This window comes from Podarcis raffonei, chromosome 3, assembly GCF_027172205.1.
Source record: "Podarcis raffonei isolate rPodRaf1 chromosome 3, rPodRaf1.pri, whole genome shotgun sequence".
Classification (NCBI taxonomy): Eukaryota; Metazoa; Chordata; class Lepidosauria; order Squamata; family Lacertidae; genus Podarcis; species Podarcis raffonei.
Window position 1 is genome coordinate 61,222,848 of NC_070604.1, and position 26,675 is coordinate 61,249,522.

The 26,675-nt window shown below is 41.6% G+C and overlaps 1 protein-coding gene across 1 annotated transcript; it reads right to left on the reverse strand.

Annotated features, from left to right (window-relative positions):
• On the reverse strand, nucleotides 1-22,703 carry LOC128411576 (uncharacterized). Its single transcript, XM_053384015.1, has 6 exons — nucleotides 22,616-22,703; nucleotides 20,619-20,746; nucleotides 18,285-18,377; nucleotides 12,797-12,885; nucleotides 4,900-5,107; nucleotides 1-942 (listed from the first exon to the last, which is right to left on the reverse strand). Exons 1-6 carry the CDS (start codon nucleotides 22,701-22,703, stop codon nucleotides 772-774), a joined length of 777 nt encoding a protein of 258 aa, XP_053239990.1. The 3' UTR covers nucleotides 1-771.
• Between the last annotated feature and the right edge of the window lie 3,972 nt (nucleotides 22,704-26,675).

The window sequence follows — 26,675 nt, forward strand, 5'->3', positions numbered from 1 at the left end:
TATTAAAACTATGATTTTTATTATGCTAAAAGTAATTAAAACAATTATGTAGTTAAGATAACTTTCCTATAGGGCACACAGAAGCTGTTTTGGGAACAGAAAAAAACTGTGTGCCAATGATAGTACGGTATATTAAAGTATTAATTTGAATTTAAAGAGCTGTTACTGGTTCTGTGAATGTTACTGGAGTTAAACTGATCTAGTGTTACAAGGGAGCAGATGTTTCATGAAAATATTCCCCAGTACATGAGTAGGCATGTACAGTGGTAGCTCAGTTTTTGAATGTAATCCGTTGCAGAAGACCGTTTGCGTTCTGAAACGTTCAAAAACTGAAAACTTGACAGTCAACAGCTAGGCCTCAGGAACTTGCACTCAGCGGAAGCTGCGTGGCATGTTCGACTTCCAAGGCGTGTTCGAAAACCGAAGCATTCACTTCTGGGTTTACGGCGTTCAAAAACTGAAATATTCGTCAGCAGAGACATTCGAAAACCGAGGTACCACTGTATAGGATTATAATGTAACTGAATATATTGAATCATATATAGCCTTTGAAGAAAGTAGAACAACCTTACCACAAACTTTCACCTAAGTCTCTATTGCACTGGGAATCTCTAATGATCAGCACTGACTACAACAAGGTTATTTGAGGTTTGTACAGCAATCAGCAGTAACTTTAAGCAAATTCTTAATTAAATAAATATATATATATATTTGAGATTTCCATATCTGGGTCTTCTTGCATTGCTGGATTCACCTTGCAGTTCTGTGTTTCTAAATCACACTCATATGAAGCTCATCTTCCAGATCTGGAACAGTGTTTGGGACTAGTGAAAGAGGATTCTGAACTATGCCCTCGTGGATTTCGACAAACAAGGGGATGTAGGTAACAAAATCCAGGAAAGATAGAACACCTGCTTTTCCGCGGTTGAACTTCTGCAGGGCCTGAAAGGAAAATTTTAAAGAGAGCTTTAACATTATGAAAGTTGGGTTTCATAATAAGATTCTTAATTAGAAATGCATGGAACCTGTTATAATTTTGCTTGACGATGTCACACAATGGGCTTAGCAACATATATGCCCTGATCTAGTTGGGTGCAGTGCCTTGGGGGCACCACAACTAACAGGTGGGGGTGCATCACATTTTGTCATTTGAGATCCCAAGGTCCACCACTGCCATAGACAAGGCTCCCTCAATGCACCGAGAGGAGCCAGGAGCACCGGAGAAGTTCAGGGACTTTGGGTTAGGGTTGTGTTGTCAGACATAGAAGTGTGATAGCTAGAAATGCCTACCAGCTCCTCATCCATAATAGCTACTTGCATTGGAGAGTGGCACTGAAGTTAAACAATTCTCATTAGCCTGCTACAGATCCTGTCGATTATTTAAGAAGGCTGTGGATTCTTATTTATCCAAGAACCTATGTTGGTATATTTATAAGTACCATGCGTGTAGGCCTAGCAGGAAAAATTCCATGTCAATCTGGTTACATTCTGTTTTACTTATTGGTTGCTGTGCTTGCTTCTTGATATCTGCCCCTAAATTTGAAGGGGGAAATGTTTTTATCATGTAATGACCAAAGCCCTGCTCATGAGAATATATGCTGGCAAAACCGAATGTGTGTATAGATGTGTGTTTAGAATGGAAAATCTGTACCAATGAAGAAATAGCTCCCTTTGCCCTCAGCATTGAACTACTGAAAAAAAGATTATGCAAAGGCTATTTTGGAGCAGTTAGCAGAGATGCCCAAGAATGAAACAGAGTACATTTTGGATCCTCCAAAAGGTTGTATCCAGATAGGATTTGGAATCATACTGCTCTGCTTTTAACCACCACATAGGCCAGTGATCATTCAGTATGTGAAAACAAAACCCTGATGAAGGAGCCTGCTAAAGTCATTAAGCTGAATTACATAAAAGCAAACCTCAAAGAATGGTTAAAATGATTAGACTGCTTGTTCACTGAAGATCAAGTTATTTTCCATGGTTGCTTCCCAGCATGGAGTATTTAGTCACTAGTGCCTTTAAAGATCCCAAAATGGGACAGGAGGCCTCTTAACTATCATCCTGCCCTGTATGCTTGGCACCAAATTCAGACGACTTGGAGAAGTTTCGTTCAAATTGCCTGTTTTTTCTCTTCTACTTTGTATACCTTTCCGTAAGAAAGCAGGCCTATTTTGAGGAGCTGGCCGATGAAGCTGAACCCAGTGGTTTTGACTTTCACAGTTGTTGTTTTTCCTTCCCTTAAATCAAAAAGCAGGGGGCTTGGGGGTTATATTAAAGCTTTCCTCTCTCTTCATACAAAGTGGTGACTTTTTAAAAAAGTGTCTACAAATTCTCTTCACATTTCATTCAGATTGCTAGTTGTTACGATCCTTAGCATCCCTCCTCCTCCTCCTCCTTTCCAAGGTTGCAGGTTCAATCCCTGTATGGGGCAGCTGAATATTCCTGCATTGCAGAGGTTGGACTAGATTCTTCTTCTTCTTCCACTTCCTCTTCCTCTTCCATCTCCTCCTCCTCCTGACCTACTTACTCCAGTTGACATGTCCAATTGGCTTCTGTTTGGACAGTTCAAGGACTAAGTTGAGAATTGTAGCTTTACGTTCCAGTCCTATTGATTGGCTGTGATTTGTGCTGCTACCACTACAGCTGGATCCGTTTCCTGGTAAATGGTTCAAAGCTGCCATTTCCACTCTGCTTGCCAGATAAAATCCTTGGAACAGGGTTTAAAAGGAAGCATGAGGTTGTGCTTAGGAATTGTAATGTGGTGCATTGGATACAGTATAATTTGAAATTGGTCACAGTGGGTTACTCAGGTTCAAGTAGTTGCTCAGCTACGAAGCTCACTGGGTGGCCTCGAAAAAGTCATAATCAGCCAACCTAACCCACCAACGGGTCATTGCAAGAATAAATGAGGTATGAATTGCAAAGCACTCTGTGCATCAAAAAATAAAATAATAATAGAAATTATAGTTGATCATAAATCACATCCACTTTCATTTTTGGGATGTCACATATATGATTAACACAGAAAGCATTAGCCAACGAGTGCTGGTAGCTTCTTTTTGGGGGGGCGGTCATTTTATTTGATTTTACAAATACAAATTTGTAATTGAACAGATATCTATATACAGAAATTACTTTGAATGTTGCGACTTCCCCCCACCCCCCCTCAATGGCGTCCCATTTTAAACATGTGCAACTTCATATTCTTCCATACTCTAAATATTATAGCAATCCATATTGTCCATGGTATTTGTTACACTACAAGTAGAATCAAAATCCTGCCAGTGTTTTTATCTGCTTACAGTGGTCTCCTAAATAACTTATAATTTTTTCCATTCTTTTATAAAGTTTTTGTCCCCTTGGTTCCAGAGTTTTCCAGTCAGCTTTACTATTTTGGCATAGTCCAACAGCTTGGTTTGCCATTCCTCTCTGGTAGGGACGACTTCTTCTTTCTGTCTCTGGGCTAGTAGCATCCTTGCGGCTGTTGTTGCAAGTGCTGGTGGCTTTCACTTTGCCAGCAATGGTGCAGCTGAAGCATTGTATTCCATGTGAAAATGCTTGAGCTCCTGCATCTGACCTTATGAGCTACCATGTCGGTGCAGCAGCAGCTCATAGGACTGGGCTACCACTATGTGCTTGAGATTGCAGAGAACAGATTGCAGAAGACCAATAAGAGTTCTGGCGTGAGAAACGGAGGGCAAAAGAATGGCAGATAAGATTGTCAATAATGTGAAATAATGCACAATAAGTCCAAGGAAGCATGCATGTAGTCAACTAAGTAGAGTAGACCCAGTGACATTAACATATCTAGATTAGTCATGATCATTAATCTTAACAGGACTAATCTGAGTATGACTAACATTGGATACAAGCCAGGTGTGCCAGTTGGGGGGCGCACTTTGGGCTCCCCTGAAATTCTTAAGGAGGGGGCCAGACCCCATCAATACTGAGCGACGATGTTGCTGTGCTCTACGTCAGTGTGTTGTGTTACATGGTTCATGACATCTGACATCGGACCCTCAATAGTGAGGGCAAGCTGGCGCTCCTGATACAAGCCATGTGCTGTGATGTGGCTTCAGTTCCTCAGAAAAGTGACCACCGTAGGAAGCTCATTGTAGCATCAGCTGTACTATCTCCAGCAAGGGAAAAACTTTCGGCGTCATTATGAAAAGATTCAAAATCAGTGAAGCAGTGTTTCTCTGTTTTCAACTATAGAATACCAAGTTAGTTCAATCTTTCATCTGCTCCAAAATGGTAGTTGTTAGAATATGTTTGTATGGGCATAATAAGAGTGCAGTCAGTTAACGTACAAAATAAAACTAAGGGCCAATAAAGCCCTATATCTGTTTTGTAATAGAAGGAAATGTAACCTATATCCTTTTCTATGAAGATAGTGAGAACTGAAGAGTTTATGAATAAGAAGCAAAATGGTTAAGAGAGAAAAAAACATCTGAATTGACCTGACCTACTGTATGTGTCAATGAAAAGATCTGACCTTGTAATCTGCCTTACCTGCCATATACTTGCAGTATATAATTTATACTAAATACTAGTGCCATTTGATACTCTCTCATTCTGCTAATGCTACTCTCAGCTGAAAACAACTAGGCCAAACGAACTTTTTATTATCTCCAAGGCATATATGATGTTTTGGATCATACATGGTACTGTAAGCCTAGGTCTGGAAAACTAAAGTCATAGCAAGGATATCCGTCTCTACAGCTTTATGTTTAGCTCTTCACTGTCAAAGTGCCCCAGCCTCTGAAAAGTATCATATAAGTATTTAATATTTTAAGGGGAGTGGGTGAAAGTGATCATCTCAGGAAATGCAACCAGAGATTTTGGACTGGTGCCATGCAGCCATGAAAAGAAAATGGGATCGTGAAGGGTTTGACTTACAAAATTAATAGCCTCCAATGAAAATCCACCTGCTGCCAGCTCAAGTGCCAGTCGGCGAATGCTGACTGATCCTCCAGTCGTTTTGTTTGTTTTCCTTCCTTTCTCTCCTTCATCGTCCTGGAGGAGATGCCAGAGATCTTTTGCTTTCTCAATACGAATGCTTAAGGCTTCAAAATCCAGTTTATTGACCAATTTCTTAATCACTGGGCTATGGGTGAGGAAACCAAGATAAGATTATTTCAACATCTGCTCCTTTTTATGAATTACATAAATGAAATTACTTTTCAGATTTTTAGCAGATTTATAGCAGGGATTGTAAATATTTTTCATTGATAGAATGTTTCACACAAGGAATTAAAGCTGCAAGAATTTAATTCAAGGTTTGACAAAATTATAGCACTGATGTCATAGTCTTTTTCTCCTTGAACACTTTTCTTACTAGACTGGCTCAACAGGATGTTTATTAATTGCACATGAATCTGGCCATTTCTCTATTCCCAACAGGTTGCCACCAGCACCTACAGGGCAACAGCAGCTATTTAAAATGTCTTTTTGGTTGGAATCTTCCTGAGCTACTGACGCTAATACCCACCTTTTGTGGTGACAGTTTCAAACACCTGCTTATTGCAGATTAGTAGCAAGCACAGTTTTCTAGAAGATTCTGCAACCCTGCAAATGCAGCTCTGCATTTTGTAGATCTCCACAGTGAGCACAAAGATGAAGGGATGCATATTGCACAAATAATTGTGTGTGTCTCCAGAGTGTCATCATTTTGCAGGAGGGATTCAATCATAACCTGGAAACTGAGGTTTGCATAATTGAAATGAATAAAAGTGCTCTGTTGTCCTAGTGCAACAAATCCACTTTTTTTTTTTTGCATTTAGGAAAGTGATGGGAAAATGCAAGTGTTGAATGCTGACATACAAACACCCCACAAGTAAATCAAGATGAATGCTCAAGGAAGAGGTCAAGAGCCCTTTGTGAACTGGACTCTCTTGTGCATGTCAGTCATGGGAAAAGCCTGCAATATTGTGACTATTTGACTGTTTATGAGTCATGACAACAAAAGAAACACTTTCAGGATTGCAACCTCAGTGGCAACTTAGTGCCATTATTCCCTTAATTTCCCAAGCAATGAGCACAGAGCTTTGTTCCGCAAAGCCTTAAGAAAACAGTAAAGAGGAGTTGAACGTGTGCCACATAAATGGCACAGGCTGCTGGATTAGTTGTTGGCACTCACAGGGCCATGGGCAACCTTCCAGTTGGGACATAGTTTGAAGTGCGATGGTGCCAGCCTGATGTATTACTGGGAGGAAGCCAATTCTGTACAAAGCAGTTGAAGAGGAGGTGACACTAAGGGGCAGAGGGAGACAAGAAAGGGAGTGCATCCTGAGGTGACTGGTATGCTCTACAGAGACTACCAAAGAAAAATGTTGTTGTGTTAATTGGGTGTGTTAGTTACACTATTTTGCAGATGAACTTGCTAAAAATGCACATGGAACAACTTTAGGTTCTAAAGAATGAATGAAAAATGTGTGTAACTGTGAGAAGAAAATTCATGAAAATGAAATGTTTTCTCTATCAGTATAATGCTTCCTGTTTGGGGAGGATGCCAGCAAAATTGCTCATCTTGTTTTGGCTACCTAGTTCCTAGTTAGGTTTAGGAGTTACTGTCTATCTTCTCCTTCTCCTTCTCCTTCTCCTTATTTCTGGCATGTTCACATTCCATCTGGGAAGTGAAGAAGATGGCCAAGGCCTCCAATTTTTATGGTGTTGATTGATCACCCTTGGAGTCTCTTGGTGTGTTTGTGCTCTTCATGCTTTATTTGGCAATGCTGGGCTCACATCAAGGGTAACCAATGCGGTGCCTTCTGGATGTTTAGGATAACGACTCCCATCCTCCTATTGCCAGGTGCCATGTTGGCTATCCCTGACTTACATGCTCTGATCCCCAAGTTGTTGATGATAGGAGAGGAAACCATTTTAAATGGATTTATACATGGTATCTTGCAATTCTGACCTAATGGAGCATTGCTTGCATCAGACCGCCTCTTGTATGGAGTGCTTGCTTATGTCTCAACTGCTCACAATGTTATTTTTTCCAAGGCCCAACTAATGACCAATGATAAGCTCTTTGGGTAGAAAAGTTGATGCAAAGAAGCAAAATTTGTAAACCCGAGAATTTGACTGCTATCGTCCCATCATTATTAATAGGATTTGTGTTTCTGGATTGTATGCAGCATCTTGAGTGCCTTGGCTAGGTGGTGCTGGTGAATTATAAAATTGTCAGATAAGCTAATACAGAAATAATAATAATAATAATAATAATAATAATAATAATAATAATTTATTATTTATACCCCGCCCATCTGGCTGGGCCTCCCCAGCCACTCTGGGCGGCTTCCATAGAAACCAAAAATACAGTAAAATATCACACGTTAAAAACTTCCCTGAACAGGGCTGCCTTAAGATGTCTTCTGAATGTCAGGTAGTTGTTTATCTCTTTGACATCTGCTGGAAGGGCATTCCACAGGGCGGGCGCCACTACCGAGAAGGCCCTCTGCCTGGTTCCCTGTAGCTTTGCTTCTCGCAATGAGGGAACCGCCAGAAGGCCCTCGGCGCTGGACCTCAGCGTCCGGGCAGAATGATGGGGGTGGAGACGCTCCATGATCTTTTGCTTTTTCCATCAGTTAAAAAGGCACTTTCCATGTTAGAGATTAATAGGAGGGGGCTTGACAAAAAAGGCCAGTCCTCTAGTATTAATGGATACGTTCAATGACTAAATTAATATTGGTGAAATTACATTAATGGTTTTTACCTATGATACCTCGAGAGGCTTTTATGATAATAAATATGCCATTATCAGCTGCTGCAGAGGCAAGTGGGGAATTAATATTGCTTTCAGAAGCTGGCTGTCCAATTTTGGAAAATGGATGCTGAACGAGATGAACATATGGTCCGACCCTTCAGGGGTCTTCTTTTTTTATGGACTACCTTCAGTCAAGACACCATGGAAACTTGTGTAGTTGGCTCTTTTTTGCCACAAGAAGCTTATTTTGAACAGAAGTCTAAAATCGGAGAACTGACAAGATCAAATCAATACTATCACAAGTGCACAAGTCACTTTCTGGCTGTTTTCTCAAGCATAGGTACTATCTGTTTTAGGTTCTAATAACATTCATACTGGCCAGTGCTCTTTTCTGGGGGGATGCAGGGGTATGCATACCCCTAAACATTTTGTGAATCTTTGTACTTCTGTCCATTTACTGTATTTATTTTCCCCGATTTCAACTATAAAATGGAGATTTTCTTGAGTCAAAACGAGAGTACCCCTAAACATTTTTTTAAAAAAACCCCCACTGACACTGGCTCTTGATCAATCAAACTCATAGGCAGAAACACACACACACACACACACACACACACACACACACACACACAGCAGCCATACTTTTGCGGAAGTTTTCTCCTTGTGTTTTGCTTGTGCAATATGGATATCTTCCACTTAGAAGGTACAAAGAAGCTATTATGACTATTATGTTTTTTTAACTCTCACCACCCCCTGCCCTGGTAAAGTATTCATGAAGTTACGGGAACGGCTAACTCATTTAGAAAATGTAATGTAAGCCCCATGACTGATACAGTATTGCATCAAATTCCAGTTTACTAAAGGGAGGAGAGTGGATTATTTTTGATGCAGCCCCTTTTCAACTGCCTTCTTTACTGGAAGAGAACAACAAATCTCTTTTTATTCCAGCATAAGGACTGTGAATTGGTAAATATTTTGAGAATTTTGCCTGTAGTGTTTGCCTACTGAGACATTTAAAAAAATATGCCTGTGAAGTCGTACGGCTGGTATGACTATTCAGTCATACCTTTGCTGCCCTCAACTTCTTCAAACCTCACGCCAGTAAGAAAGACCAGCGGGAGTCCTGCTCTTCCTTTGCAGCTGTCTTCCTCATAAACATCACCCATGGTATCCCATTTTATAGAAGCCACAAAACATCCCATTAAGCTTTCCCATGGTCCTTTTCTTCATGGCCATAGCACAATATGGCTGCTGGTCATGGAACCGGACATTTGATCATATTCAGGATCTGCACAATAAAAGGCATGCCTCAACTTCACAGCTAACGTGTTTTCATGGAATTATTCTGTTGGATAATATGCTTTTGTTTATCGTTTTTAAAAATGAAATCTATGTAGCATACAGTCCTGTCAACCTTTTTTTCTTCATGAAAGAATGTTTATACCTGCGGGCAAGGGCTAATGCACTGAAAGGCCTGCATTCATGGGCAGAGTATTAAGCGATTCATGGTTGCCAAGGTAAGCAGTGAAGGCATCCCCTCAGCAACTCTGCTGTGTCTAAAGGAAACAGTCTCCAAGGAAACAGGCTAACTTCCTTGGAGACCAAAAATGTCCCACTTTCTTAGGTGCAAGAAAATATTCAATCCTATAGCGAGAAGCAAAGGGATGCAATGTGTTCTATTTTTAGTTTTTCACAGTAACTTAATTTAGATTTTGCCCAAGGGTATCATTTAATTTCAGGGGGCACAGGGACTAATGAGCCACCATGGTAGAACTCCTGTCTGAGACCAGAGTCTCTTACATTTGCAAGTGTTGTGGAAGGGAACAGACCGTTTATCCTACAACAAAGTTTCAAGCATCAGTTGCAGCAGTGTTTGTAGCCACAAGCTTGTTTTCAATATTGCAACCGGGGGAGGAAAACACCATGAAAGCTTTTTATTGGTGGCCTCCTTATACACAGCTATCACATTCCTGTCAGGTTTCACTTTTATCAGGCAAATGGAATAGCTGCCAATAAGAGGCACCCTTTGATGATCCGAATTAAGGATGTCCCCCAGGAGTCGAAATTTGTCATCTTGACTGTGACACTTGCTTTGAAAAGACATCAATGTGCCACTTTCATCAAGAGTCAAGACAGTCCAAAGGAGTCTGGGAAGACCCACTTTATCTGCCACATACAATTTTGCCTATGACGTAGGACATCACTATAATACATTTGCAATCATGCCTCTGTGATTGTCGCTAACAGTCCAGATGGCATATCTAATAGATGTCAGTCTTCCCCACTCTGTCCATAAAAGTCAACTCGATCTTCTCTTTTAAATTTATCTTTAAATCCCACTTATTTTGCAAAGCTGTTTTCAATTTGTTTTCCTGTATCTGAGGCTACGGATTTTTGCAAAGTTCCACCTGGCCCATCACATTTCAGTCTCTCTTGTGTGTGCCGCTGTGTGTTTTACACATACTTTGGGTGCCCACATGTGGAAGCACCTGGGGTACAGTCCTCCTGCATCAGTAGCCCCATTTTGAAAGCCACAACACAGTAACTGGAGACTGGGCACTAATCAAGATCATATACAGTTGTACTTTGGATCTCAAATCCCTTGGCTCCCGAACAAATTGGCTCCCAAACATTTGAAACCCGGAACTGAGTATTCTGGTTTTCGAACTATTTTTGGAACGGGGCTTCCGTGGCTTCCGATTGGCTGCAGGAACTTCCAGATTGGATTCCGTTCGACTGTATATGGGCACATTCCCAAATTCACATAATTCACGTGCTCCAGACCTGGGCTTATAACTTCTGTCTTCATTTTATCATTTAAATATTTTGAAATAAGTTTCTAAAGTGAACTAGTTGCCTGTGAGAATCAACAAGACCCAGCCTGAAGGCATACTATGCTTGCGATGCAAAGAATCCCCTCAACTCGTCTTTGCTTACTGGTGGAAGGTAGTTGGGCTTGAGCAAACCTTCCCTGCCCCAATTTCCACTGACTCCCCTCATGTTGCAACCCTCTGTACCACATCTCATGCTGTTTGGGAGGGTTCTCTGACCTCCAGGAGGAACTTTGTGGAGAGGGGATACAAGAAGCTGCAGTGGGAGCTAGCAAGTGGGGAAGCTCCACAGAGTATAATACACCTTGTTCTTTTTAGATTCAAACCAGTTTGATTCTGATTCAAACCTGTGTGATTAAGGCAATATAAAAGGGGCAATTATAAGGATGTTAGGGGATCCAACTTCCTTGCCTGCTTCTATCATTGGAATTTAACAGTCCTGTTTCAAAACTTCCCAAAGCAACCTTATCTTATTTCTGCTGATCTGGAACCAGAGATGAATTTTCATTTTAAAAAATTGAATATTGAAGAATTCGTTATTATGCATACAAATGGTTGTTGTACATGAAACTAGCTGACCTTAAAAGCCTGAGCTATTATTATACATGCATATTGATTCCATATGCCTCTTTGATTAAGTTTAGAAGAAGGCAAACGAAGTGAGCAGCACTGAAGTGACCTTCCCAGGATGCATGGGCAGGGTGTATGGAGGTCCTAGGATGCCCAGACAACAAACCCCCCCTCTTGGCATCACTGATGTGATCCAGAGGAAAGGAAAGCAATATGTTAAGCACCATCTTGGCTGTAGGAATTGCCATAAGGAGGCATTTAAGGTACCATCCAAGAGTCTTAGGGACTCCACTGCATATTTTTGTAGGATATACTCCTTAGCCCTTTCTTCTCCCAAAGCTATTCCACAAGACAGTGGAGGTTGAGGATTACAGTATTCCATCTCTTAGGTTGATGAGCCTCATCTGCCCTTCGCTTCCATCTACAGCACATACAGAAACTGCCTTCATGACCGTTGGGCCCACTACTGGTATCAATACATCAGAGCCTGTACAACTTTGCACGCAGGGGAAGTCCCTAACTCACCAAGGGTTTGAGACCCATCAGCTACCCTTGCCTGGTTTAGCCGGTCAGGCCAAAGCCGGGGCGTGGTTGCTGTCGCATGAGCCACAGGTGGGAACTGAGTGCACCAAAGGTGGAGAAATACTCCAGAAGGAACACAATGTGTCCCCCACCAGAGGTGCTACCACTCCCCTAACATCCATACACCCCAGAGAAAAAATAAAGTGGATTCAAGAAATTATGCCAGATATTTTTTTAGCAATTCCTGAGTTCTGCATTTGATTGGTTTTGATGGTAGCCCTAACTGTAAGAATAAATGAACTTCCTTTAGGAACAAAATATTTTCATAAGTGATACACATTGTGAATTCAGCTCTCTACCACAACCTAACTATACATTATGCTTTGCCTCAATTGACAAATGTTTATTGACAGAAAGCATGAAGATGACACATTAACGAGAAGGCTTGACATTCTCATCCAAGGATGACTTCATCAAATTGACCACCAGACAAATAAACAACTTGGTTCTTGTAAAATGAATAAATTGATATGAAGTCACTGGGAAGATGATAAAATTTATTTTGGGCTTTTAAATATATAGACAAAACACTTGAATCACTTCCTGATGAACCCAATAAACCATAGCAGGTTCATGCTAAGACCAAGAACGAGGCTCAGCCAGACCAAGTACCTCTGTAATCACTATTGTTCCAGTAAACATTTTTTACAATTAAGTGTCTTGTGCTTACACTTACTCCTCATATATGTTATAAATAAAGCAATAAGACATGGATCCTACAACAATCATAAATCAGAAACAAGTAGAAAAAAATAACCCCAGGTATAACAGTTCCTATACTATATACACATGGATTCATTCATTTGATGTTTAAATAACAAGGAAATCATTTGTATTAGGGCAGCAAGCTTTATTTGCTAAACTGTTTGCAGATTAACTGTTATGGGAACATTTTAATTGGAATGACTAGAACCACATACATGTCCCAAAGCCCCAGAAGTGATGGCGTGGATTGGCTCTAATTATATGAACTGGTTTCCATCTAAATATTTTCCACCAGCTATTATGCTCTGCCTTCTTTTCCTAAAATTGAAGCTGCAAAATAGCCACAGTCACTAATCAGTTTGGTCACTGCAGATGGGCTTTGGTTTATATTTTCACTTACTCAAGCTGTGTCACTTTCTCAGACAGAGCTGCCACTACACAGAAGAGTTCGAGGTTTAGCCTGTATTTTTGACCTGGGAGTTCAAGAATCTGGAAGAGAAAGAAAAAGCTGCTTGCATATATTGAAAGTTATTTGGGTTAATCGGCTGATGAGCACTGTCAGCTCATGAAACCTTTGTCCCAAGCCTATTAAGCAAATGTAACATAATGGTTCCATGATGATCTTATGCAATAGTCATTGGCTGATCAAGGCAGGTCATTGTGCATGGGAAAGATGGAGAATCCTCTGTTGGATCAGAAGCCATGTGCAGAAAATGATGCCAAATGCATGGTTTCCAGAGGTGGCACTCTCCCCAGCACCACCACTTGGAGGTAATATTCATGCTTCTACAGTGGATCAGGAACCATGTGCACAACACAAGACCAATGAACCAATGCTTTAAAAATGAACTATGCGTCACTGTGTGTAGGTGGATAACCTAAAAAAGATAAAATAATAAAAAGCAAGTAATCTCCAAAGCTGCTGTCAGGAATTCATATATAAAAGGGAAAGCCCATTTTTGTGTTTAAACTAAGGTGTTAGGAAACACAACTGTTCAGCATTATGGGCCATTTCCTTTGTAACCATTGTAGTGTATGCCCTAATTGTGTTAAGCTAACAGAAAGCATAAATCCTGTGGATAAAAGAAAGTACGTTTCTGAGGAGTTTTAGAACTGCAACTACAAATGGTGCTGCATATCCACATAGCCTCATTTATGGTGGAGTGAGAAAGGTCAGCAGCGGAATCTGTGGACACTGAAGCTGTATTTGGAACAAAGACTACAAGCCTCATAGGTGAAATGTTTGTGGATCTAAGACATAATGATAAGCATTTTGGACTCTTGAAAAAGTTACTGAGTCTGAGGCACAATGGGAAGCATAGTTAAGAAGTGAAAAGTTTCCATTTAACTGAACTGGCCTCCTCTATTGTGGCTTCTTCACTGCATCCTGAATCATCTGTTTGCCTATTTTAAGGAAAATTGGAAAGTGCTTATCAGAAAGGTAATCATCATCATCATCATCATCATCATCATCATCATCATCATCAGGGTTGTGCTTCAGGGCTGATGAGCTTAGTGCTGTTCTTTTCTTTAGAGGGTCCAGCACTCAGGAGAAGCATCTTCTTTCCCTCCAATGATTCTGGGCCCTGATATATGACCTTAGTGGGATGCTATGCTGGGAGCAGGGCCCAGAGGGAAGGATAGTCCAGTGCAGCTGCCTAACATTTCTGTTTCAAATGTAAGGTTTTAAAAGAATAAATTATACTGGCCTCAGCTACAGTGGGCCAGCTGAAGCCCCAGACACCCAAACGGCTCCACCTAGTCCTGCATTTTACTGCACTGAGACCCTAACCCTCAAAAGCTCACATGGAAAGTTTTAGGATCATGACTGTGCTTAGTGGTTTGTCCTAAGCATCTGGTATTCAGAAGGATACCAACTCAACACTACTCCAGGCTGCAGTGACATCAGCACATAGAATCATACATGTTGGAGGCGGCGGATCTTAGCAAAAGTGGTGCCACTATCAGAGTTCTTGAAAATAGCCCTCCCTCTAAGATGTTAATGTCCCCTTTCAGCAATAAAAGCTGTGTGTGTGTGTGCGAGTCCTCTCAGTGGAATGAGAAGGACATTCTACCAAGTCTTGGTTTTTATTGACGAATTCCACACCAGACCCCAAATAGCATCTGCCCCACCATAATTCCTGCATTAAATTACTGGCGCAATATGTTTATTGCCAGTGGTTAGCTTTTAGCCTTTGAAATAGTTATGATGTGAGCCGTTTTTTATACTACAGTTTGTAAGGAGAAGTCGTAATTCAAATTTGTTTTGCAAATACTTCGACAGACTGAAGCGGTCTTCTTTTTCATCCACAGTGTTTGAAGGTTTTTTTTTAAAAAAATATCTAAAATAGTAAGCACTTAATACCTTTTTTTCATGTGCTACCTGGTATGTGCAGCAGCTGCAGCAGCATAGGCTCCCTATATCTAACTTCCTAAGCCAGTCATGGGTGAGATGGGAAACTAATAATCACACTACTCGAACATCGCCTGCCAATGCATTTGTTGTTCATACTTTAAATCAGATGCAGAACACCATAAGCTCCAGACTTCAATGGCCATTGCATATAAATAAAATATATTCTAAGAGCTGGTTGGACTAGACTCAAGCAATGACATGCATGTGTAGCTGAGTGGTCCTGATTTCCCTTCTCTGCTTCCATGATTTTCTAAATTTATTAGGTTACAGCCAATGAAGTCACTGCAATGGAGCATCTCCCCCACATCACTTGTGCCTTCAGCATCTGCTCTGGGCTTCCCCACAACCTTCCAAAGCAGACTGGGGGGCAGTGCATAGTGTGAGGGGAAGATCCACTGCATGAGCAGAAATTCTGTGTGTGCAATGACTTTGCCAGATTCAACCCTCTGTACTAGGGTTAAGCCCAAGGGGATGCTTTGCAGCACACACTCTTGGTGATCTTTCTTTCTTTCTTTCTTTCTTTCTTTCTTTCTTTCTTTCTTTCTTTCTTTCTTTCTAGTAGCTGACAGTTATTGTTTTAATAGCATTTGAAAAGCACTGGTCTCTTCAGGGAACATTGCCATCCTTTCCACAAAATGAGGATCTTGGCCAGCTTGAATGTGTGGCAAATTATAGAGCATTCTCCTCCTAAAACATACAGTTGTGGATATCCTGAAAGGAAGAAAGTCTGCTGGTAACTCCCCTTGATATCAATCTCACAGCAGCCTGCCCTCCGCCCAGATTCCTCCTTTGCCTCAGAAACCATGAAAGTATAACATGCACCTTCCTCTCTCTTTGTTTGGATTTGAAGCCAGGTAGGAGCAGCAGCTATCAATTTAGGTAGATGTACAGCTGAGTAAATAAAATGAAAGGCAAGTATAAATGTGTTTCCTCATGCAAAGTTTGAAAAACAGGCTTGGCAGAAGCAGAGAAAAAAAAAATCTAAACAAAACAGGAAAAGAGGGGCTGCTTATAAATTATACTTTTTTCACCTCAAGCTTTTTCGATAGCCCAGAAGTAATAAGAACGGGTGTTTCTTGGACTGGCTAGGCATGCATTCCAGCTCTAAATGGCTTCCTGTTCAAAATGTTCAAAGCCAAGAAGACTGAGGGCTCCCCCCACTTTCTGGGGTTGGTTACAAGTGTGTGAAGCATGAGCTTTTATTTCTGGCCAACGCAAATGTTTTTACATCTCCCCTCCAGCCCCCCAGAAGGATGGCAAAATGTGACCAAACTGTTTTCTTCTTCAGCTAGGAAGTTCAGTGATTAGCCTTCAGTTAATCTGTAAACATTCACACTTCCCGTTAAAGACGGTTTGGGGGCTGGAGGAGAGGACCAGTTCAATGTCATTCTGTGTTGGCATCCACACATGTTACTCAGGCTGAAGGCCTGCTCCACAACTTAGGCTGAAGTAACATGAGGGAAAGCTTGGATGTTTGAGGGTGTGAAATGTACTAAACCATTTCCCTCCCAATACACCTGAACCTATAATTCACAAATTATAAACTCTAGGCCCGGTTTTGGTTTTTTGGTCACATCAGCCTCAAATATTATTTAGTACGGCATGTTCTCCATAGATTTTCTTTACAAAATAACGAACACCCTAATTATGTTGCTAAGAGTGAAAATAACACACCCAGGAAAAAAGAGTATGTAATGAGTTGTGCCACAAATGAACCAAGGAAAGATCCCTCCTGTAACCACTGAAATATCCTACGTCCAGATTTATTCGGTTCTTCAGACCAATCAACAGCCTTTCCAGTTACCATTTTTTCTAGCTTCTTCTGCTTCTTTTTGAAGATGAGGCTATATTTATTAAGTGCAATAGTCCACATAACTGTGGAGTGCTTCATTTCAATACCTTGGAATACACTCAGAATTTAAAGCAAGCACGGTAAACGCAGCTGAATGCAAAAAAGCTCTTAATAAGAACACAAGGAACCCCCTGTTGGATAAGACAAAAGGCCTGTCTTGTCCAACAACCTGCCTCCCCCAGCGGCCAAACAGATGGCCGTTAGGTAGGAGTTAAACGCAATAGATCTCATCTTCAATAGACCTTTCCTGCTCCCCAGGACCTGAAATTCAGAGGCATTGCACGTCTGATCCTGGAAGTAGTAGTGCTTGACAATGGAATGGGATTACCATTTTGTCCTAAATGGTACCTTGGTATAACCAAAACACAGATGATGGAGTTCAGGTGAATGGTATCTTTGAAACCTTTGCACTTAAAAGAGCTGTTCTTTAGCTTACAACTGCATAAAATAGCACTGAGAACCAGATGATGTCACCAGACTATGTTCAGAAAAAAAGGGGGGGGGTCCGTTTGTGGAGAATGTAAGCTTTTGTTTACAGCTTTCAGTTTCAAACACGGTATAAATTACAAAAGATGTTCAGTAGATAGGTATCACTACTCCAATACTATTCTAAGGTTCTAGTCTCTGATGCTTCAATCTATGTATTAAACGCTGTATTTGCAAGCTTTGATTTTTCTGTAAACCACTTTGAGATGTATGGTGAAAAGCAGGGTATTATAAATTTCTTAGATAGAAATAGAACAAATATACCATCAGAAGCACTACATAGTGTACTAGAGTAGATCTGCAGGGCTGATGGAGCCCTCTGCGCTCCAAGAATACTCTAAGAATGCAAAGCCAGAGAGAATGGGAAAGGACAGACCAAAGGCCTAGAGACTGCAAGGCCGATGAAGGAACTTGGCCATGGAAATGTAGCTCATTTTTGCATGTGTGACTTTTAAACTTTTTTCCAGGGTGCTTTGTGTATGAGTGTCTATATTTTCAATCTGAATATAAAACAGACATTGGCTAGAATCCTTCCAGAATGACTGGAATGTATATTTGATTTACAAACAGCCTTATAGTGCCTTTTCTCCCACAATAATAACAATATTTATGAGAGGCACATTCCTGACTAAAAGGTATTCTCAGCTTTTGCAAATGCCCTGACTTGTACAGCTCAGGCCCTCCGACTTCCTTAACTATAGCTGGGCAGGGTGGGATGGAAGAATTTCATTTGATTGGCACATGTGATTCACCCAGATGGCATCTAAGGCAAAAGGAAGAGTTTAAGGACCATTTACAATAGCTGAAGGATTCCTTAAATTTCTTATACCAGGTAAGAGAAAAATCTTAATCCTGTTACATGAGCCTAATATACTTCAGACTATTTCAGTGAATCACTGCCATTACCAATATACACAGCTATGTACTGCATTAGCTTCCCAGACACTGAACACAATGTTGGCAAAATTGATAAAATATAAACCTAATGAGTCAGCCGCCAAACTTTTTTTGTAATCTCCAAGACATACAGAAGACAGCCTAGACATATTGCCTTTGGCCCAGCTGCAGAAGTCTTGGAAAAGCTTGTGTGATAGCAGTCTAACTGCTGACAAATGGTACAGTAGTAGAACTTACATGGAAAATATAAGAGAACTCTTTTGGAGAAACCAGGCATTTGTTCACATCCTGGAGAGCTTGTTCAAGGTCATCTAGGTCAAGCACAAAATCCTGGAAAAAAAGAAAATACAGAAAATTACCGTATTTTTTGCACCATAACACTCACTTTTTTCCTCCTAAAAAGTAAGGGGAAATGTCTGTGCGTGTTATGGAGGGAATGCCTACAGGTGGCATGCCTGCAGATTTTCCTCCTCTAAAAACTACGTGCGTGTTAGGGTCGGGTGCGTGTTATAGAGCGAAAAATACGGTATATTGGATGAAATACCCCATCTTCATCTTCTTGCTTTGTACAACATGGTTTAGACGCCATGTTCTGGCCTTCTGCTAACAACCCACTGCTAGTAGAATAGGAAAGGTAAAGGGACTCCTGACCATTAGGTCCAGTCGTGGCCGACTCTGGGGTTGCGGCGCTCATCTCGCTCTATAGGCCGAGGGAGCCAGCGTACAGCTTCCGGGTCATGTGGCCAGCATGACTAAGTCGCTTCTGGCGAACCAGAGCAGCTCACGGAAACGCCGTTTACCTTCCCGCTGGAGTGGTACCTATTTATCTACTTGCACTTTGACGTGCTTTCGAACTGCTAGGTTGGCAGGAGCAGGGATTGAGCAATGGGAGCTCACCCCGTCGCAGGGATTCGAACCACCGACCTTCTGATCGGCAAGTCCTAGGCTCTGTGGTTTAACCCATAGTGCCAACCACACCCAGTAGCCTTCCTACTTGGATGTTCTCTGTCACCCAGGCAGTGGCGGAGCTTCATGTGGGGGGGGGGGCAGCCTTGATGGCACCCTACTGGGATTGCACTGCCGGGGGCTGTGCGCTCCCCCCGCACTCCTCTTTCTCCGCCAGTGGCTCATTAGCTGTAGCATAGTGACTCCGGAAGGTGAATCTGGTGTCATCCAGATCGCATCCTTCAATGCCTTCACTTTGAGACAGGATGTGGACATCCTCAAAGAATGAGGCAGAGATGGGCAAGATTCGAAAAGAAGCTGTACTCAGCCACAGGCATGCCAATGACGGCCCTTCTCTTCTTGTTTGTTGAAAGAGTTTTCGCTGTCATTGCAATGCAGCGGTGGGGCTTTTATAGGCATTTCACTTCTCAGGGGTGAGATCTGAGGTGGCACTGGCTTCTCCCTAAGAGGGGCAAAGTGGCAGCCAACAGCCTTTGTGCTGGATTGAAGTGTGGTGTGCAGTGATGCAGCACCCTTCAATGCAAGAAGGCGGTTTCCAAATGTATTTTCCTGGGGGTGGTGGATTTTCAGCAGTGGTGAGCAGGCAGATAGCAATGGCTAGGTGCCATTCACTCTGTCATCCCTCCCAATCTGCCACCTGAGGCAAAGGGCTCAAATTGGCTAGTGGTAGAGCTGAGACTGGATAAGTTAGCTCAGTCAGTGTTGGCTTTTGTAGGTCAGTATAGTAGTATTCTGGGAAAGAAGCTGAACAGCTCTGCTTTAATCCTTGAATGTCTCCCAAGTCACTGATAAAAATGATGTGACAGTGCAGTTGCAAAGTGGAAACACAACGCTCTCTGGCACAATAGTACATTCACAGGGCTGACAAATATTAGCTAATTAGCTATGTGGAACACAGCTTTGTAACAGCTTATAAATCATAAAATAATTTATCTTTTTTTTACAAGATATATTAAAAAAACAAGTTCACTGAAGCAATTGTAGGAGCACAGAACCTTACTTTAATATTTTTTAATAGCCACAGTTACATTTTTTGTTGCTGTATATAGATGTCTTACCATTTTTATACAATTTTTATAAAGTTCTGATCATGAGACTTCCCCCCACTCACCATTAAAATTATGGGAGCCTTCACACTCTGGTTTTTCACATTTATTTGAGCACTAAGTTAAAACAGACAAAGATGATATCCCACAAACTTTTGGGATATGTTTGCAGTGTAGTTAACATGTACCTTAAAGGTAAAGGGACCCCTGACCATTAGGTCCAGTTGTGGCTGACTCTGGGGTTGCGGCGCTCATCTCGCTTTATTGGCCGAGGGAGCCGGTGTTTGTCTGCAGACAGCTTCCGGGTCATATGGCCAGCATGACTAAGCTGCTTCTGGCGAACCAGAGCAGCGCACAGAAATGCCGTTTACCTTCCCGCTGGAGTGGTACCTATTTATCTACTTGCACTTTGACTTGCTTTTGAACTTCTAGGTTGGCAGGAGCTGGGACCAAGCAACAGGAGCTCACCCCGTCGCGGGGATTTGAACCGCCGACCTGATCGGCAAGTCCTAGGCTCTGTGGTTTAACCCACAGTGCCGCCCGTGTCCCTAACATGTACCTTATCTGGGTGCAATCTCTGATATAGAGCACTTTGTAGCCTTCTTTCTTCTGGAGAAATCTTGGAATTCTGAACAATTGACTCTGAATAAGCTTCTTTATTTTTCTGTTCTAAAATCCTCTTTGTATCTAGAAAACAGAAAGTGAAGGAGACAAATGAACACTAGTAAAACAACTTTATCAAATAAAGTAAGATTCTCAGGATTCTGAATGAAATTTGGAAGCAGCATCTCAGTTTTTTGTGGTTTCTGAAGCATATGGCATCCACAAAGAAATTTGAGAAATTTGTTTGAGAAATTTGATCATTTCCAATTATTATATAAAGCCACCTGATCTGCACCTAGGGATGGAAGATTCTGTCAGTGTCAGTTTCCTCAATTTCCCATTCTTCCAGTCTTTGATTCAGTTGCCCACATTTCCACAGCTGTTTGTGACTATTACCGTATTTTTCGCCCTATAGGACGCACCGGCCCATACGACGCACCTAGTTTTCAGGGGGGAAAATCAAGGGAAAAAATATGATTCCCCCCCCCCCCGCAGCTCTGGGAGCAGCGGACAGGCCTGTGCGCTACTCCAAGACCTTCTCCCTGCTTTTGCGGGAGGTGGCGGAATTCCCCCACCTCCCGCAAAAGCCCACAGGAGCCGTGCGCGACTCCTACGGGCTTTTTGACCAGGAGGGGAAAGGGACTGAAACGGCCAGTCAGTCCCTTCTCCCTCCTCGGGGAAAAGCCCCCAAGAGCAGCACGCTCTTCAAAGGGTGCGCGGCTCCTGCGGGCTTTTCTACGAGGTGGGAATTCCCCCACCTCCTAGAAAAGCCAGCAGAAGCCGCGGAGCCCCTTTAAAGAGCGTGCAGCTTTTGCCTGCTTTTGCGGGAGGTGGGGGAATTCCCCCATCTCCCGCAAAAGCCCACAGGAGGGTTGGAGAGTAGCGGGAAGGCGTCGCACGCCTTCCCGCTGCCCCCCATCCTCTGGGGCTGGCGATGGAGGAGGCGCTGCTTTCCCCCACCGCCAGCCTCAAAGAGCAGACTCTCCTGGCTTCAGCGGAAGCAACGCGAAGCCTCTGGAGCGCAGGCTTCGGAGGCTTCGCGTTGCTATCGCTGAAGCCAAGGAGCCTGCATTCACCCCATAAGACGCACACACATTTCCCCTTCATTTTTGGAGGGGAAAAAGTGCGACTTATAGTGCGAAAAATACAGTAATTAAAATAATCTTCATTAAAATTCATCAGCATTTTATCCACACGTTCCCCTATTATATGCATTTTCTACACATTATATGCATTTTTTACACATTATATGCATTTTCTACACATTGCGGGAGGCAGTGGAAGACAGGAGTGCCTGGCGTGCTCTGGTCCATGGGGTCACAAAGAGTCGGAGACGACTAAATGACTAAACAACAACAACACATTGTCTAGTTGGAGAACTGCATTGCTAAATTTGGCAAAGTGAGAAGTTTGAAGTCTAGCAGGGTTTCAGTCTGTGCATTGGGTGGAGATGTGTGAGTTGGCTAGTTTCTCCTTAAAATGCATACAAAATTGAATCTCTCCTGGGAAGAGTTTGTGGTCAAGGGAGAGTCCTAAGGACCAGAGAAAGATGAATGGATGTCCATATTTGGCTCCCACGCCTCAGGTTCCCCATCTCTTTTTTTTATATCACAATATTCTACTGTGAAGGTTTTCTGGTTATTATTTCTTTCTTTCTGTAACCCTCTTGAACTCCTACTTACAGTTGGCAGGGTACAATCTTCATTTTTTTCTTAGCCCACAGCAGCACATAAGGTTCAGTTGTTTTCAGGGAGCCTTGGGCACAGTCCAACTCCATTCTACAACCCCCCTTCCCCTATCCTAAAAAGAGGAGATGTACTCTGTAGGGCCAAATGTCCCATTACAATGTGAATAAGGAGTAATGGGAAGCAAACAGCCTGCTGACATTTCTGTTTCTTCCTTAGTGCTGTGACATGATGAGATAAGAGAGTGAAAAGGAATTCCTGAAGTTGCCTGGGGATATTTTTGTTTCCCAAATGAAGACAACCCTTGCCAGTAAATGAAGATCCATAAGAATCAAGTTCAGCTTGCAAGTGGCCATGGTAAACAACTGGAGGGCTCTGATAGCATATTACAAGACATGCCTTCTCCACAACATCCTTGTGCAAGTCATTAAAAAAAGAAGAAGAGGATTTCCTGACTGGGTACATAATGAAACAGGGCAAATATTCTGAAACCAGAAAAATGCAAATAGCACTATCAGTTCAGATTCACATGGTATCACCTCTCTGTGTTTTTGTACTAGGATATTTTTTTTGAGGGGGGGGACTGTTAATAAAAATAAAATGAATGGGAGTTGTTCCTTTATGGCAAGGGTGGCCAGCCTGGTGCCCACCAGAGATTACTGAACAATTCCCGTCATCCCTGACCCCCAGGGGGACTTTGAACAATAAGGTCAGGAAATGTGAGATTGGAATAGAACTCATCATATTTGTGCAATGAAAAATGGCTTGTGATTTACTGTTCTTTATTTTTAAAAGGCACATTCATCAAAATACTTACCACTCAGCTCTGATAATCTTGAACAAATTTCTTTATACTTGCTCCAGAAGAATTTTATTTTAAGGTCAAGGTTTTCATATGCATCAGCCTCAAATTAAAAATAATGTTAGTTTCAATTAAATGGACCCCAAAAAGCAAGTTTTCATACATATTTCCTTCTTCACAGGCACAACAGCATCCTGGCGTTAGTGCAATGAATTTTCAGGCTACTAATTTTTTGTGGGCAAGGAAAGGTGAGAAAACAAGCCTTTAAGTTTTAACAGACTCTTATGATACTAAGTTACAAGTGCAGAAACAGAGCTCCCACCATTTACAATCTCTGGATTCTCTTAGATTCACTCTTTAATTTATGTGATCTCATCAAAGAAAGGGAGAAGTCAGCCAATTATATTTCTTTGTTTCCCTTATCCTGTGTTGGTAAATGGCTGCTCTGATACCTTCACTGATACCTGCACATGATAATTAAGATTTCTTGTCACTTTGCAGTGGTTCTGTAATCTGGTTTCTAACAACCTAAAACCTGTAGATCACATTGACTTCTTGTGCTAATAAGCACAAGAAGTGACTTATTGCCATCTGCTTTATCAGTGGGGCAGGGAAAAATACTTCCTGAAGTGATTCTTGAAGTGTAGCTGTTCATAACCAAGTGAAAAAATAATTATTCTTGTGCAAATCTTTCCATACTGCCTTCCACCCCCCAAATATTGCTTTTCCTTTAGTTGCTACCAAAGTTTACCCAACGTGAAATTTACAAGGAGAATATAAGATTCTCAGGTTAAACATTTGAGGATTTTTTTTAGGAAGCAAAAGTTGGGACTCTGTTGAACGTAATTACTGTTTTCCATGAACATTTTCAGCATCATCAAAATAGGCACTCCTTTCTTGGCAATTTTTTCTGAGATTCTTTTGAACATGTTTGTGCCAGGGCTAGGCAGTGTGCGGCAGCCTGAAGTAGGATGAATGGGCTATCAGGGCCAAGTTAAAATTTATGTAAACCATTAGGGATACTGGAATGTATCAGGACTTGGGAAGACCTTGTTGCTCAATGCAGGCTTGGTTGGAACAGGAAGTGCTCTTATTCTCTTTCATGAATAGGAGGATCCAGCGAGATCCACCTTCACTGACATCTTTTTGGCGCCAGGTAAAGATTTATCCTCTCCACCCCTCCCAGTCTTTTGATAGACTGAGATGATGCTGTTACTAGTGTGCTGCCAAAGCTGCTTCTTACTGTTAAGGGGATTGGTTGTTGTTTTGTCTTTATAATATCTTTATATTCATGTTTCTAAATGCAACTAGCAAGCGGCTGGGGAAACTCAGCCGGATGGGTGGGGTATAAATAATAAATTATTATTTTTATTATAAGTCCAATTAACAATACTACTATTAATGAACAGCTGGCTGTCAGTCTGAAGGCAGGATGTACAATGCGATCCAGCGGGAAGCAGAGCTGCGCTTTGCATGGTCAAATGCCCATTTAGAAAGCTGGTGCCTTTGAACCTTGTATAAATTAATATGTTATGTCATGAGTGATTACAAGTAATTTTGCTCAAGGTGAAGCTTTAGAGGCCAACTATCACTTCCTATTATATACATGCAACAAAGTCAGTTGACTTTAAGAGGACTTGCGACCATATAGCTAAGTACAAAATGTATTTACCTTCTTGAATTAACATCACTGTTTTATGATGTTATCAACATTTCATCAAACAATGATCATGAATGGAGTGGTGCTTGCTGCTTATTTTACCTGTTTGACCAGCATAGATGAAGGTTTAGAGGATGAAATTCCACAAAGGTTGTCCCCCTTTCCATCCATGTTTAGAAGAAGCTTCATGTCTTTGCCTTTCCTCCTCTTCTGTCCTTTCTTCTGCTTAGTTGTGTTGGATAACTGCTCCGTCATTGTTGCCTGGAGTTGCATTCTTTGATCTGACCATTAAGAAAGATCAGGTTGTAGCCATTTATAACGTCTATTTTTGCCCACATTCATCACTAAGCTTAAACTGCCAGCATAACATTATGAGAGCTATTGGCACAGTTTGTTTGGATATTCCATGAGACATACCCCATGAAACAAGAATGATTTAGTGTTGTTTGTAGAAGAGTGGTAAATAATGTGGCCAATTAATTTGTATGTTCTTAAGGACTACACTGTGAGGTGTACAGTATGCAATTTGCAAGAAAGCAATCCCCGGCACTGGTAGATTTTGAATGTTAACTGCCACCAAACCCAGGAAGGAGAGTGTAAGCAACTGTGTATGGATGACTAGTTATATTGATCGGATAAGGCTTTCTCAGATTTTTGGAAATTTGACTTATATATTCTCAAAGACCATATTAGAAATTTTGATACGTCAAAGTCAGCTAGGCAGACAATTCTAAGGGCCAAATTAGATGATACATGGAATGCGTGATTAACACTTCCGTTCTGCACTGCAGCCCCCCACAAAATTGCCCTCCAGAACTGCTTTACACTCAGAGAGTGAAGCTGCCATTGATTAACTCCCATTGATTAACATTGCCATCATCCTGATCCTCACAGCTGCTTTTTTAAAAACCAGCCATTTGGATTTTAAAACAAAAGAAAACAAAACAGATAACCTGAAATGCAGTCACATATTCCCCATATTATATAGTTTGACCCACACAAAATTATTGCCTTGTATGTATTTTTAAGAACACCAGGATTGCCTCACCATTTATAACCAAGTATGAAGTATGTTTGAACATAAAGGAAACTTGTTTACTCAAGTGAAGGCTTTCTTCCTTCATTTTGAGTAAGTTATTCAGTGAGGAACTTCTTCTTTTTTGAAAAAGAAGAAGGTAGATATGAAAACATTCCATCCATTTGCACAAAAATTGCTTTGAAACTGTATTTTTTTGCATTTATTATGTATGTGAAAGTTAGTTCTCTTGAATACCATGTTCAGAAGTGCATAATAGCCCCATATGGGTTTGAAATTAGAGAACAGTATTAAGCCAGATGAGTTTCATTTTCATGTCAAAACGTCATAACCTTTTCCCAGCAGCTAATCCATTTTTTTCAAAAGGGAAGTGTTTTCTGTTTGCCCTCCAAGCTAAGGATTCTAATAACAGTTAATGCAGAGCTAGGCAAAATATCCCAAACCCTGTTTGGTCCCACAGCCACTTGAGCTAAAGCTTAGGCAGTGGCCTTTATATGCTTTTTGTAAGTCTGCCTTTAGTTCACGTGAAGGCAGGCAAGGCTTGGGGTGGAATCGGTCACACGAGCTAGCTGGAGTTGGGAGCTTACAGTGAGTATGCAAAAAGACTTTACTGAAGCTTTCACTGAGTTGGGTTCAGGAAGTTCCTAACTCTTGGCCAGGCATGCTTAAGGATCACACAAGTCTTTTGTCCCCAAGCTTTGGCAGCTTCTCTGAGCTGTGCTGGGTGAGCTACAACCATCCATTGTGGCCTCAGAGGAGGACGACTTTTTTTTGAGAAGAATAAAAGGGCATCTCTGGGAGAACATGGCTAGCTGTGATCTTTTGGTCAA